General features: G+C 40.3%; 1 protein-coding gene across 8 annotated transcripts in view; it reads left to right on the plus strand.

The window, feature by feature from the left end:
• LRCH1 (leucine rich repeats and calponin homology domain containing 1) overlaps nucleotides 1–15270 on the plus strand; it is a 200200-nt gene that overhangs the window by 107500 nt on the left and 77430 nt on the right. For all 8 annotated transcript variants that reach the window (XM_003314134.6, XM_009426931.5, XM_063792516.1 and 5 more), the window contains exon 3: nucleotides 8518–8644. In XM_003314134.6, coding sequence (XP_003314182.2) covers nucleotides 8518–8644 — 127 coding nt within the window. The remainder of the gene's footprint in view (nucleotides 1–8517; nucleotides 8645–15270) is intronic.

Consider the following 15270-nt stretch of genomic DNA (forward strand, 5'->3'; position numbering starts at 1 on the left):
TAGGATTTACACACATTTCGTATTTTCTCTGAGCTTAGAATAGGTTCTTGGACAGAGCAGGAACTCAGCAGGTGTAGAAAATAATCGACTTCTTTTCAGTATTTGACACGATAGCGCCTTCCTTTGTTGTCTTTGGTCACATGCTTTCCTGGTCACTTTTCTACTTCTTCCTTTTTCTTCTCTATTGCCGTATCTGGATATTCTTTCTCTTCCTGCAACTTAGTGCTAGAGTTCCCTAAAGCTTTGGTCTTCAATCTTCTCTCCAAGACCTTATGCCTCTTGTGTCTCAAATATGTTCTTTATCCCTTTGACTCAGTTGAGCACTAGCCCTTATTTCCCCGGTTCCCTAATATTCAGTTCCTCTTAGATGTCCTAGTGACCCTCAAATTCCAGTATTTTCTAGACTAAGCCCATTTTCTTCTTTTCCAAATTAGTGTATCTTCGATCCTTGTTTCTGTTCATGCTCCTACTGTTTTTCTCCAGCACCCCAGGTCAGAATCTCAGAAATTATCTTTGACCCCTTTCCTCCATTCATTTTTACATAAATCAATCATTAACTACTAGTTCAGTATCTCATTGCCTCGTGCTTGGAATTCTGTGCCCTCCTTCCACTGTTTTCCTGGTTTACCTATACGTTTTATTCCAGAGGAAATGAGAAAAGGCTGCACTGTGTAGAGGGGAGATCACAGAATTTGATCTAAAGCCTGACCCACCCGGTTTCAAACCTGAACACAGAGGCACTCACTAGCCAGGCAACTTATAATGAATTATTTAAATTCTCTGAATGTCAGTTTTTGTGTCTGAAAAGTGGGAGGTCTTAGTACTTATGTTACAAGATGGTTGTGAATATAAATAAAATAATCGTCTTAGTGCCAACACAGTCCCTTATATATATTAGCCAAGAAATATTTGTTGACTTGTTGAATTAAGTTTTGTGGCATGCTGTGTCATCATGCAAATTGAAATATGGGTTAAGAAGCAAAGTGTCAAAAGAGCTAGTATTTGAGTAAAGTAAGTGGATTTTTTAGTATTTTTGGCAAAGAGTAAAATTTTTGGCAAAATTTTACTCTGTGTAAAAATGTTAGAACACTAAAGAAGAATCTAGTTATTAGTAGTTGTCAAGTTATACAATAGAAGCTCTCTGAAGATTCATTTCCTTGGAGGGATGAGTAGGAAAAAAGGATGTACGTACACTAATATCCATGCATGTTCCACATTCAAACATTTCTAGAAATAAATGGAGAGGAACGCGTCTTCAAGTGGTAAATGGCAATATGCAGGCATCTTAATTTTTATTATGAATATTTTTATTACCTTAATGTCCCTAGGTAAAAATTGATCTCAGTAGACTGTGCTCACCTAAGTCAGTATCAGTATCCCTTTCCTTTTTTAAGGGGGAAAGATGTTAAAGTAAAAAATATATATTTTTGGCCAGGCGCCGTGGCTCATGCCTGTAATCCCAGCACTTTGGGAGTTGAGGCAGGCGGATCACGAGGTCAGGAGTTTGAGACCAGCCTGACCAACATGGTAAAACCCCGTCTCTACTAAAAATACAAAAATTAGCTGGGCGTGGTGGTGTGCACCTGTAATCCCAGCTATTCAGGAGGTTGAGGCAGGAGAATCGCTTGAAAATGTATGTTTTCTAGGCTGTGGTAGGTGGTATGGAAGAGAAGCAAAGTAGGAATACCTTCCTGATAGTAGGAAACTAGGGTTGATTTCACCTGGCACATAGCTCCAAAAAGTGGGAGAATTATCTCCACTGCCCGTGTATCTTTCCTAGTCATTTAGTGATAATTTCCTGTGTGCCAGGAGCAATGATCTGCACAATGGTATTTTTCAAGACCCAGAGCTTAGGCCGCTACAAGTCTTAATACTTAAAAGCCCACATCTACATTGTTGCCTCTAAAAGTGTTTGCAAAATTAATATTTTGGCTGGTATTAGATATTGAGTCCTCTTTGAACATCCACAGTTCACTTATTTTGAAAGCTCAATTGATTTTGAGCATTCAATTCCATTTTAAAAGAGAGGAAATTTAAAGCAGTGGTTTTTAGAGCACAAAATAGGCCTTGATCTTTTGGAATTGAAGAACTCTTAGAAGAAAGGAGAGAAAATAATTAAGATAGAGCTAGTTATCAAAACTGCCCTTTGAAATCTAAGTGTAGACATTGGTAGCTTACATTGGTTGCTGACCGTTGGGGGGAATATATATATATGAATATTTTAAGCAGTGGCTTATTTATACTCACGAGGAGATAGACTATTATTGTGGGAAACCAGTTCAGTTGCAAGAGGTCAAATATGGTGCAGGTATGCATAGGAAAATGCACAGTGAAATAAATGACTGTTGCAGAAATTTGCCTGAATTCAGACTTGCTTTAGACACTCTGTTTTTGTTTTCTTGCTCTTCTCGCAGTTCTCTTTTCTAAAGTTAATCTTTTACCTTCTCAACACATGGCTTTTATGTGTTTGGAGTGTGAAATTGATTGGTGTAGCTTTCAAGACTTGTTTCAGATTCAATTCAAATGATGATTCTGTTTTTCTAGTCTGAAAACATTTTAAGTCTTCAAATGATTGCCACAGTCAGGTTGTAGTTAGCATAACTGCTTTCAAAGTTAGATTTAAACTTAGGCTCCCAGATTTAATATACATTATGTAATTAGGCACCTATAATATAAATATATAAGATAATAATAAATCTCTGTCCTAAAAATTAATGTCAAATGTTATTTTTTAGCTTTACATTTAAGTGTAAAGATAGTCTCTATTTGATTTTAGCTTTATAGCATAAAATTACAGTTGACCAGACTGTCACCAGGCAACTGAAAGCAAAGCTTTTGTTGTTGTTGTTGTTGTTGTTGCTCATTGTCTTAGACGTGTAATTAATGATGGTGGAATGTAGGGGAAGGGCAGGCAATGAAGGGGAAGCACTCAGTCATTAGGGGGAACCAGGGTGAGACATTTTGCCATGGTGGATTTTTCAGAATGGAACAAGCAGGAAAAAGGAAATGGTTCTCTATGGATATTGTTCACTGCTGTGTGCATATAAAGACAAGAGTCAGGTGTCATATGCAAAACAGCAAAAAGTTACTCTAACTTTGATGAGAAGCAAACAGGGTATTCATAAAAGAGCATAAAAACAAAATTAGGTGAGGTATCCTGTGAAAAGGAAACTTACTAGGCTAAAGTAAAATAATTGCTGTTTACTGTAGGTCGAGTGCCAAGCACAGACAGTAATATTCAAATCAACAATGACTGGATCCTTGCTAGCTCCTTTCCCTTGCTGAGACTCAGTATTGGATAAGCCCAGAGTATCCACGCTGTGAAACCTGCCCAGCTTTCTCTGTCACTCTTTAGATTCAGGCCTGTGTCATTTCCTTAATAGTTTTGTGATGGTTAATGACTTTACATCATTATTTCCATTACTATTTGAAAACAAGTAGTAAACAGAGATTGTAACCCCTGGATATTCATGCTTTTCCAGTGAAATGGCAGGATCCTGGAATTAGGAAGGATGAGAGAGAAAATGTCATTTATAGGATTATATGTTGTAGTCTTGGTTATCCAGATTGGAATTAGGTACATGGTTTGTTTGGGCCTGAAATTTTATAGCCCAGCCTGGTTCACCCTGGCATGTCTGAGCTATCTCTTTATTTTTAATTGGCATATGTTTTCAGTGAGGGAAAGATTAAACCATATTTTAAAGGTGGCTAAAATTTTAGCAATTAGGATGTACAATAAGTAAAATTAATAAATAGAGTCATACACCACATAATGACATTTTGGTCAACAATGGACCACATATGTGACAGTGGTATAAGATTATAATGGAGTTGAAAAATGTCTATGGCGTAGTGACATAGGCGTTGTAGCCACATCTTAACATCTGAGCATAACACATTACCCTTTCTATGTTTAGATGTGTTTAGATACAAAAATACTTATCATTGTGTCACAGTTGCCTACAGTATTCAGTACAGTAACGTGTTGTACAGGTTTGTAGCCTAGGAGCAATGGGCTATGCCATATAGCCTAGCCATGGAGTAGGCTAGACACCTAGGTTTGTGTAAGTACTTTCTGTGATATTCACACAATAACACAATGGCATGATGAAGCATTTTAAAGAAGGTATCGTTGTCATTAAGCAACACGTGGCTGTAAAATCGAGCTGAGCACACCTATGCTCTCTATGGTTACCTCCTCGCTGCTTTGTTACATTAGTGGCTGGGTGAGGTTTAATCTTTATATATGGTTGTGGTGTTGGGCTAAGCATTTTCACATCTATAATGTCGTGTTAGGTAGGTCTTATTGTCTCTGTTTTATAGCTGAGAAAACCAGAGAGATTAAATGATTTACCTGATTTGTGGCAAATCATCTCTATGGTATTTGAACCCAGGTCTTAAAATTTCACAGCAGGTGGCCTTTCTCTCTTTATCTCTTACTTAAAAATTGGCTCAGTCTGGGAGGGGCAGTCTCTTGACAATCTGAAAGGTTTTTACAATTGGTGACTTTTCTGCCACACCAAGCAACCAATTGAGTGAGTAAATTTGTTATATAAATTTTTCTATAAATTATTTTCTAAGTGAAAATAATTTTCTGTATTCTGTTAAGTGAATCCATTCACTGAAAATACAGAGGTATATTCCAGTAGAATTTAAAAATGTGGGTATTATGCTCTGTTAATAAAATCACCTGTAAGAACATAGCATGTCTTTATAATCACATATCTTAAGGAAAATAACCTTTTGATAAACCAATAATAAATAATATCAGATACTAAGATTGAGACTCAAACTATGGACATCAATAAGTGCCATAGTCAAAATACATCAAAATAGTACTCTAAAAGTAAAATCAGAAAAAGTGATTTGGTTTGTAAATTCCTTAATTTAGGAGTTAAGTGAGGGATAGTGGTACTTGAAGCCAAGATAAATGTATCCTGCAAATTTAGGCTGCCAAGAATGTTTAGATTATATTGAGCTGCCTTATTTCATCTTGAAATGATGAAATAGACAGATGAATCCAGCAGGAAGTCATTTAACTGAAAAAGATGGAAGATGAAGCATTCACAATAATATGGATTTGGTAAAAGCCCACTGCCTTCCCTCTCTTTCTCTTTCCTCCCCACCCTGATCTTCAACCCAGACTCTGCAGGGACAGTGACAAAGAGACAGGTTTGGGGTAGGGGTGGGGGTGTAGACTTGGCTCTGGTGATGTAGCTTGTCAGATACAATATGGCCTTATTTTCAAACGTTCTTTCAGCACAGAGCCAGTTTATAGCACCAAGGCTGCAGAAGACCAGGGATGTAGGATAGTGGATTGCGGCCTGAGGCACTTACTTGCTTGAGAAAAATTGCTGCCAGAAGAGTGGTTTCAAAAACCTGAGGCTGCTGCTGTGGTTGCTAGTGGGTAGAGGATTAAAGGGAATGCAGCTTTTCCTCTCCTGTCTAAATATTTGCTGGAGAGCAAATGGGTTTTTGTGTGCATGTGTATTTCCTTTTTCTATTGGGGAAATTACAAGTAATACAGGAACATCCTGTGATAAAATATATGAATTAGAGGCTGAGGGAGCAGAGAGATGAAGTCGAAGAAATGTGCCCCAGGTCTGTGGCCTGCTGTACGGTGACTAAATTCTTGGCATGGTGAATTGGTAAGTCTACAGATGATTAATTACAGTGTAAACAAGACATATATGGAACATAAATATGAGATAGGCCATTCCATCAGCAGCTTTTAGTGTAAAAAGCATCCGTTCCCATCAAAGAGACCATGAATGTTTTCACAAGCTTAAATTTTATTTTATTTTAAGTAAGTACCCACTCTGGAAGATTTCCAATGAGAATAAACCCATGTAATCTCAAATACTCACGCATCTGAATGAGCAGAGCTTTCTTTGTGTTTCTCAAAGTAGTATGATACATGACTCTCCCAGTTCCATATCTGCTAATCTGGTTAGATCCCTGCACCAACTAGTGAGACGGATAACTTAGAGTGTAACTCTGAGTTTCCAGGCAAAGAAATGTAGGAAAGATCTTAACTTGTATTTGTTAACTCTGCTAAAAATAGGAATATAGAACTTCCTTGAAAATACTAATCTTTGTTCTCATTATCCCTCTTCAAAAGGAGGTTTACGTATGGCTCCAAATAAATAGACTTGCCTTATTAACATTTTTATTTGCCGATCCTCACTTTATAAAATTGCATATTAACAAATATTTTATAACCACAAGTTACATTTCAAATTATTTACTTGCCATCTTTTAATAAACTGAGTTCTCTTTTCTGAAGGAGCCTTTTTTGGAGCTTGAAAAAAGCCCTCACAGCAGGGTAACAGGAAGACCCCCTCCTCCAGCCAAAAGAGTCCCACTGAGCCCCTGCTGGTGAGAGAGAGCCTTGGGAGGGATGTGAGAGGCAGAAACACAGGCTGCTGGCCCTAGCTCCTCCCTTCCACCGTCCCCAGAGACCAGGAGAGAGTGCCAGTGCGGGCCCATTGCCCTTATTCTCTTGGTCCAATCCTGCTAACTAGGGAAAGTGAAGAGCTGGTTGGTCTTTTGCAAGCCAGGAACCTACCAGGAGGGCACTCAATCTCCTCCCTCCTTCTGCTGGACCCTCTTAAAGAAAAATCTGCCTCTTTCTGGAAATAGCTTTTTCCATGGGTCTGCACAATGGAGAGAAGATATGACTGTATCTCTTCTTGCTAAAACATAGTTACATGGGTAATTGAGTGCCCTGGAGCAGCAGAGATATCAAGGTGTTGACAAGGCCGTGCCCAGATTAGAAAGGTTCTTTCCACAGCACAGCACCTGCTTTTTCTGAGCTCATCAGGTAGAGCTGCCCTTCAGTTAACCAGATTTCTGCTCCCTCATATGGAGGAGAGTCAAACTTCTAATTGAAGAATGACATACATTCAGAAAAGTGCACAGATCATAAGTATACATCTCAAAGAATTTTCATGTTCTCACTCATAGGTGGGAATTGAACAATGAGAACACTTGGACGCAGGAAGGGGAACATCACACACCGGGGCCTGTCGTGGGGTGGGGGGAGGGGGGAGGGATAGCATTAGGAGATATACCTAATATAAATGACGAGTTGATGGGTGCAGCACACCAACATGGCGCATGTATACATATGTAACAAACCTGCACGTTGTGCACATGTACCCTAGAACTTAAAGTATAATTAAAAAAATAAAAAATAAAAAAAAAGAATTTTCACAAATAGGAGCACTCGTAACACATATCCAGGTCACATTTATCATTTTATAATGATGTTTCTTTCCTGATGATAAAAGCACTTGTAGAAAGTTTGGAAAATACATCAAAGTATAATAATGGAAATAAAAACCATCCATTGTACCTATACCCGAAGAGGAGTACCAATAGTATTTTGGTGTATTTCCATTCTGTCTGTCTCTCCCCTTCACATACACAGATACATGCATGTCTATAAATACACTCACACAGGAACACAGCTTCTGAAACTTTATGCATGTGTGTGCAAACACACAGCAGTTTTATTAAATAGTTACACTGAATGACATACAGATTTTTAGATGTTTCACTCTGTGGTTGTTGGCTTCAACACCAGAAGGGCAGAGAAAGAAAGGGAAACTGAAACCCATCTGTCTTTTTGCTTGGTAGCAGGAAAAAGGGGCTTTTTGTGGGGGAGGAGATTGAAATAAATGGCTGACATATAAATAAGGATGGTTCGTAGATTTTATTTATCCAGTATTTTCCATCTCCATGAAAACTAAGCACTGATGATAGAAAGTTCAGAAACTTCTGGGTAGAGACCCTCTTCTTGTAGAGCAGAGATGAGACATCAACTTAGACTTTTTTGGCTGCTCTGTGGAACTAAACCCCTCTGGCCTGCAGTTCCACTTTGCCAGAAGACCAACTTTCCTTTCTTTTTCTTTTAGTTAGCTCTCTTGCAGATACCAAAACAGACTTAAACTGTAGCAACCCTTGTTTTAACAAAAGGAAGCTGAGTCAAAATGTTGGAAATGAGCCCGGTGGTTTTGTGAGTTGCAGCAAAATTATCTTCCCCATCCCTACTGCAATGGATGAAATGATGCCTGTGTGGTGCTGGTTGCTTTGGTCCAGCTGAGTTTCCTGCACACATTGTCAGGAGAGGGCAGTTGGCACCAGCTTCCTGTTGCTATTGGTTGTGCAGGATGTGCTCTCCATCTGCCTCCTGGCTGGCCGAGGGCTTGGCTTCTAAGTGGTGGTGGTGGGGGGACTTTGATGGCGTTCCTTGTGTTGAAGAAAGTTGTCTCTTTCAGAACTGCCCATACCCTTATTTTTTATTTTTTATTTTTTTTTTAAAAAAGAAAAACATATTTTGTTTTCTTACATACTTGTCATTTGAGTTGTCACACAGAAAATATATTGGACTTCTTGTATTTGTAAAATGTCTTCTCAGATCACTCCTTTTTCCTTTCTTGTTAAAAACAGGTTCACAGACAGTATGAAGTGGCCTTTCTGTTTACATGTGTTCTTGTTGTATTGTCTTTGCAGTCGAAATCAGCTGTCTGCCCTGCCTGCCTGCCTGTGTGGTCTGCCTCTCAAAGTCTTAATCGCAAGTAACAACAAACTTGGATCATTACCAGAAGAGATAGGTCAGCTCAAACAGTTAATGGAGCTGGTATGTTACCGATTTTTAAGATGCTCTTTTTTGTTGGTTGACTGATCATAGCCTCTCAAGGTATTCAGAAAAACTTTTTGCTACAGTTGGACAAGGTGGAGCCTCTGTTGTTTGAGGGCAGGTATATGATAAAGACATTAAGGGGGGAGAGGAACAGCTTTGAAACTTCACTGTGACAGACACAGTTCCTGGAATTTAAAGGCTTCCTGTAATTTACAGCTCATGAAGTTTGCAGGATTTGCCGTTTTTGAAGTTTATGGGCTATCATGTTGTAGTTAGTATTTTCAGATTGCGTATAAATTTGTAAAAAATTATGGCTAAACTGCCAAAATAATCTACAAATAAGTTAGTAGGCCACACTTCATGAAGGTATAAAATGAAGTCAGAAGACAGAAAGAATGGGGTGCTCTGATTCTGTCGAGATTTTAGAAATCATTGTCGCAAATCGTTGTAATTTTTAAATGTGACCGTGTCCCTAGGGATAGAAAAGGAGAACAAGCTATAGATGAGCAGAGATGGATTACAAATGTGTGTGAAGCTGAGATGCACTGTTATATTTCAGCTCTTTCACTACTAATTTAATTATTTACCTTTTTTCTAAATTGGGAAAGAATGAATGCTTTCTAAACTTCCATTGAGCTAACATAGGTGAAGGAAGAAGCAGGAGTTACCAGTCAGGCTGAAAGGTGATAGTATTCATTTATCATCTAAGCATGGGCTTATTCCATCCTGACCTTGTGTCAGGCACAGGGCTTGATGTGATTAAATGATGAAAAGGGCACAGTACCTGTCTTTCAGTAGATTCCAGTCTAGAACAATGATGGCCGATAAGTTTTGTCTTTTGTGCCAACTCCTCTGGGGCCACCTGGAGCACCACGGTGCTGGCCTGTGAGGCCCAGATAGAGAATGCTGTGATTGCTTAGTCATGTCTGTAGTGGGATTGGGCTAGGAGAGTGATGGCACCCATGTCACATACGTATCAACTTTGACTTTAATATAGAAATTAATAATTGCTGTAGAAAGGCATTAGAGCTATAGAAAGTGTCTTTTTCATGGATTATTTGATAGCATTGTCCAAAACTCATTCCAGCTAGCTCACACCAAAAGTCAGCGTTGGTTAGAGGATACAGGGGTCCATCAGATCACTTACGATGAAGACATTTGGTCACAGGTCATGAGTGACTAGGACAAGACACTGGAATGTTGTGAAGGACCATGACAGCGGTTCATTTTTCTGCTCAGCTTTTCCTCTTCCATACAACGGCAGAGGTTGCCCAAGTTTAAATGTTCTCCCAGGTAAAGCACCTAGCAAGAGACCTACTAGCATCTCTCAGCCCTGGGTTCTAAGTGAGAGGCAGATCTGGTCTGATGTTCTCCCCGACTGAGTCTGCTGTGCCCAAGGCACATGATCACGCTGCTCAGATGTGGCTGTTGGGCTGCCACCAAAGGGAGTAATTCTGAAAGAAGACAGATATTAATTTGAGCAGACAAAACCCTGTCCCCAGAAGTTTCTATTACAAGAAGCATGTGCACGAGGCAGGGAATGATTAATTAATTCAGTCTTAGGGTTGTGAGAGGTTTGGAAAAGAAGAGCCCTTTGAGAGGCCCCTTAAATAAGCCCATGTGGGGTTTCCTAGGAGGAAAAAAGAAGTCAGGGACAGGGACAGGGAAAGCATTCAAGGAGAAGGGACAGCTTGTGCAAAGGCAGTATATCCTAGAAGTCCATGTCGTGCTTGGGATTAGGAAGCCGTTTAATCCTGCTGAAGTCTAGGTAGATAGAATGGGGCTGGGCACACCCTCCTCATGCCCACTGCCTTACATTTAGGCCACAGGCAACTCCTTCACAGGGCATTCGGGGCCCTCTGTGGTCGGGCCCCTGCTTACCTCTTTGGGTTCATCTCTTGCCACTGGCACCTTCACTCCCCGAGTTCCTACCTTCTGGGAATGCACCTTGTTCATTTTCACTTCTGGACTTGTGCACGCGTCACTCTTTCATCATGGGCTGTTTCTTCCTCCCCCCTCCTTTCTTGGTTAGTTCTTAGCCAAGTTAGATCTCACTTTGTCCAAAAAGCCTTCCCAGATCCTCCAAGCCTGAGTTAGGTGCTCCTAAGGCAAGCACTCCATACTTATTACTCAATTTTCATAGCATCACAGTTGTTTTCTTACTTGGCTTTCTCTGTGCCAGCTCCCCCCACACCCTGATAGCTGCTTACTTGCTGTTGCATCCCAGGTGCCTGGCACCTGATAGGCACCCAGCAGATGTTTGCTGAATGTTACTGTTGAATGGTGGAAGGTGAACCTGGAAAGATGGCTGGGGCAGATTGTGAAGACCCTCAGGTGCTGGGCCTGAATGGGGTTGAGGAGGCAGGAAGACTCAATCTTGCTGTCCACATAACTCAGAAGGTGCCATTTTAACTGGTTCTAGGAAACAAAAAATTTCCTAGATGAAAGCTTTGGATGAAAGTGACGGTCATATGCTGCTGCTTTTTCTTTTAATGCTTCTTTTAGGTATCTGATAGCCACAAAATCCATGGTTGCTAAAATTTGGTTTAGGATTTGCAAATACAATATGAATAACAACTAAAAAAACCAGACTTTATTTTTAAGACAATTTTAGGTTCACAGCAAAATTGAGAGGAAGGTACAAAGATATCCCACATACCCTCTACTCCCATGCATGCACAATCTCCCTGTCATCAACGTTCCCCACCAGAGTGGTTCATTTGTTACAATCTGTGAACCTATCCCGACACATGAATGTCACCCAAAGTCCACAGTTTACATTAGTGTTCACTCTTGGTGTTGTACATTCTATTGGTTTGGGTAAATGTATAATGACATGTGTCTCTTTCACTACCCTACAAATCCTCTGTGTCATCCCTCCCTCCTCCTCAACCCTGGCAACCACTGATCTTTACTGTCTCCATAGTTTTGCCTTTTCCAGAATGTCATGTAGTTGGAACCATACAGTATGTAGCCTTTTCAGGTTGGTTTCTTTCACTTAGTAATATGCATTTAAGTTTCCTCCATGTTTTTCTATGGCTTGACAGCTCATTTTTTTTAGTGCTGAATAATATTCCACTGCCTGCACAGTTTATCTCCTCACCTCCTGAGGGACGTCTTGGTGGCTTGCAAGTTTTGCCAATTATGAATAAAGCTGACAAGTTGCTTTTTTTTTTTTTTTTTTTTTTCATTATTTGAGGTCCCGTGCAGATGGGTGGCACATGGGTGAGATCAATCTTCTGGAACTTTTTGGTGCTGATACGTGCTTCTGTCCCATGAACCTTGGGTGTAAGTGACACCGCATGCCTTCCATCAGCTGTGCTCTAGAGCTGTGTCAACCAGCTTATCTGTTAGCAGGTGGCACATGTGCTGAGCCTGAGAGTCAGCCGCATACTAGAGCAGGGCTTTCCTCAAATACCCTGTGTCAGCTGCAGGGCTGACGTGTAAACAGCATTGTCTCCAGCGTCAGGACACACTGGCTGTCGGGTGGCTCTAAGGGACACCCCATGCTTTTCTTGGGCACCCTGTCCTGGCCCCAGCTCTAATGAGGGCTGCCCTGCATTACCATTACCTGGTTCTTGTGTCTTTTCTCCACCAGCAATAACTGTTGAACCCACAGGTTCTAGGATCTTAGAGTGATAGGGGATTGTAAAAGGCATTTAGTCCAAACTCTTGACATCTTACGAATGAAGAAACCCGAGGCAGAAAGCCAGTGCATGACATACGGAAGGTCACCCCTGTGTAGCTAAATTGTAACATAAGCTGAAACACCCTCACCCAGCGCAGTCCTGTGGAAATATAATGTAAGCAGTAAATGTGATTTTTAAAGTACTGGTAGATACATAGCCAAGTAAGAAGCAAGTGAAATTAATTGTAATAATATTTATTTAACCTGAAATAGCCAAAACGTTATTACTTCGTCACCTGTATAATATAAAAAATATTAATGAGATATTTTAGATGCTTTTTTTCATGCTAAGTCTTTGAAATCCTGTGTGTATGTAACTCTGAAAGTGCATCACAGGTTGGACTGGCCACATTTCTGGTGTTCAGTGGCCACCCTCCTGGATTCGGCAGCTCCGTCACCTGTGTTCTTTCCGTTCCCTGCCCCTGTGTATGAGCAAGCGTGATCTTTGGAAAAGCATTTACTTATGAAGTTGGCAAAAATTTAATAAGTGGTCATTATTTAACCACAAAGAGGGACTGGCCTTGCTTAAGGTCACAGTCTAAAAAAAAGATTATTTTCCATCCATTCTCACTTATCTTTCATCTTTTTGCTTAAAATAGTAGTGTTACTATAGGTAACCATATCATTATTTTTAGCTATCAATTGGAAAAAAAAATTCCCTGGAAGGCCAGAAGTAATTCTAGAATTGCCGTGGGAGGCTTCTGTTTTGTAGTCACAAAGTAACCAACTTATTATAAGATTTGGGAGCACCCCAAGCATTCAGAATACTTGAAGCCCTTTAGCGCCGAGACAGTGTCTCAGCTTATTAGGCTCTAAGCATTGTTTGTTAACTATTTTAGAAGAAATATTTTTAAATTGTTCACATTAGACTCAGAGTATTCCAAATGGAATTTTTTTTTTTTTTTTTTTTTTTTTTTTTTTTTTTTTTTTTGAGATAGAGTCTTGCTCTGTCGCCCAGGCTGGAGTGCAGCGGCTGTCGCCGAGGCTAGAGTGCAGCGGCACAATCTCGGCTCACTGCAGGCTCCGCCTCCCAGGTTCAAGCAATTCTCCTGCCTCAGCCTCCCAAGTAGCTGGGACTACAGGCACGTACCACTGCGCCCAGCTAACATTTTGTATTTTTAGTAGAGATGGGGTTTCACTGTGTTGGCCAGGCTGCTGTCGAACTCCTGACCTCAAGTGATCCACCCACCTTGGCCTCCCAAAGTGCTGGGATTACAGGCATGAGCCACCATGCTTGGTCAGAATTGTGAACTCTCTTTTTTTCTAAGTGTGAGTGAACATTCCAGAGTCAGCGATCCCTTAAAAAAATAAATAAATAAAATAAAAAAACTTTAGCCATCTACAACAAAGCAGTTGTCCTTTCTAATTTGTGAAAGGAATTGGAGTTGGAAAATGGTATCTTACCTTTCTAAATACATTAGAATTATATAAGATCTTTTTTTAATGCATTCCCATTCAGTCACTGCCTTGTCCTGCCATTTGAGACTGTGCAGGGAATGTCGAAAAGCAGTTGTTCCCCCTCCCATGAGGAAGCCACAAAGAGACACTACTGAGATGTCCTTTTCTTGACTCAACAAGAGCAGCCAGGTTGTATTTCCACATTGTTGCAGGTGCAGGAAAACTTATGGAATCTTAGCTCCATGGAGCTGGCCCCTCCAGGGTCATTTCAGATGGGAATGATCTGAAACTTTCTGACCTTCCTGGGGGCTCTGAATGACTTCTATATGCTCTGTTGCCTCACTGCTGTAGCAGTATGGATATGTTGCTTTGTACGTCTGTCTGCCTGTGCTTTCTATAAGGGGAAGAGATAAAGCATTCACATTTACTGAGCACCTGCTATATACCAGGCACTCTGCTAGGTATACATGTATTATTTCATATAGTCTTGAAAATAAGCTAGCAAGGTAGGTATCATGTTTATATTTTACAAATAAGTTTCAATTTTAGAATTACTTAGCCAAAGCCACAAGGATATGAAGACGTAGAGCTGGAGTCAAAACCAGGTTTTTTAATCAGCGTCCTCACCACAATACAGCACTGTCTCTTCACCGAAACTGTAAGCCCCTCATGGAGTGGGGCTGTGATTTTTCTCCTTGGAGTTCCCTGGTTTAACTCCTAGTGGTTTTTCCATTAAAGTTGTGGGAGGAAAATGTTACCAAAAAAAAGGTTTGGTACAAATGGTCAATGTCTCACTAATGTTTTGTTACTGTGGAACCAAGAGTCAGGGAAGGGATCTGTAGACTTGTGTTGGCTAAATCTCATTTTACTCATTAAAACCTTGTTAACATATTGGAAACATGGTTCTTTTACTGCTAAACCATGCCTGATGGATGAGGTATATTTGTTAAGAGATGCTGTATAAATGCCATGTGTTATAATTAACAGGCAGCTGTAAAAACAAACACACTGTTAGAACACAATAAAATTGAGAGCCTTTTATGGGGCATTTGCCAAAGAAGAGTTTTCTCATTGGTTCCCTGTACATGGTGACATGCTGTGGTCCAGAGATGTTTTTTTCTCAATTCTGTCCTCTCTGAAGTCATGCAGTGTGTGAAAATCATGTCTTCTAGCTCTTACCTTCACATAAGAGAACACAGTATCTCTGATTTAAAACCTGCTTTTCTAATCAAAAAGCTCACAAGGCCTGGCTCAAGTAACGACTAGTTGGAGGGTGCATTTCCTGGCCTTGATTGGATATGCTATTTTTTATTCTTTTTTCATGAAATGTTTGGTTGTGTGGAGAGTTTGGATTCAAAGATTGATTATTGAGCAGCTGCTGAGGAAAATCCCTTCTTCATTATTTGCATGGGCAGCGTTCCAATCTCTGAGGGAGATAACAGCGGAGGCATAAATTCATGTGCTCGCCATGCTGTTTGTCCATTCATTGTCTCTGGAGGCGCCTCCTAACCTCTGGTTTCTGTGGGATGATTGGAAA

This window comes from Pan troglodytes, chromosome 14 (genome assembly GCF_028858775.2).
Source record: "Pan troglodytes isolate AG18354 chromosome 14, NHGRI_mPanTro3-v2.0_pri, whole genome shotgun sequence".
NCBI lineage: Eukaryota > Metazoa > Chordata > Mammalia > Primates > Hominidae > Pan > Pan troglodytes.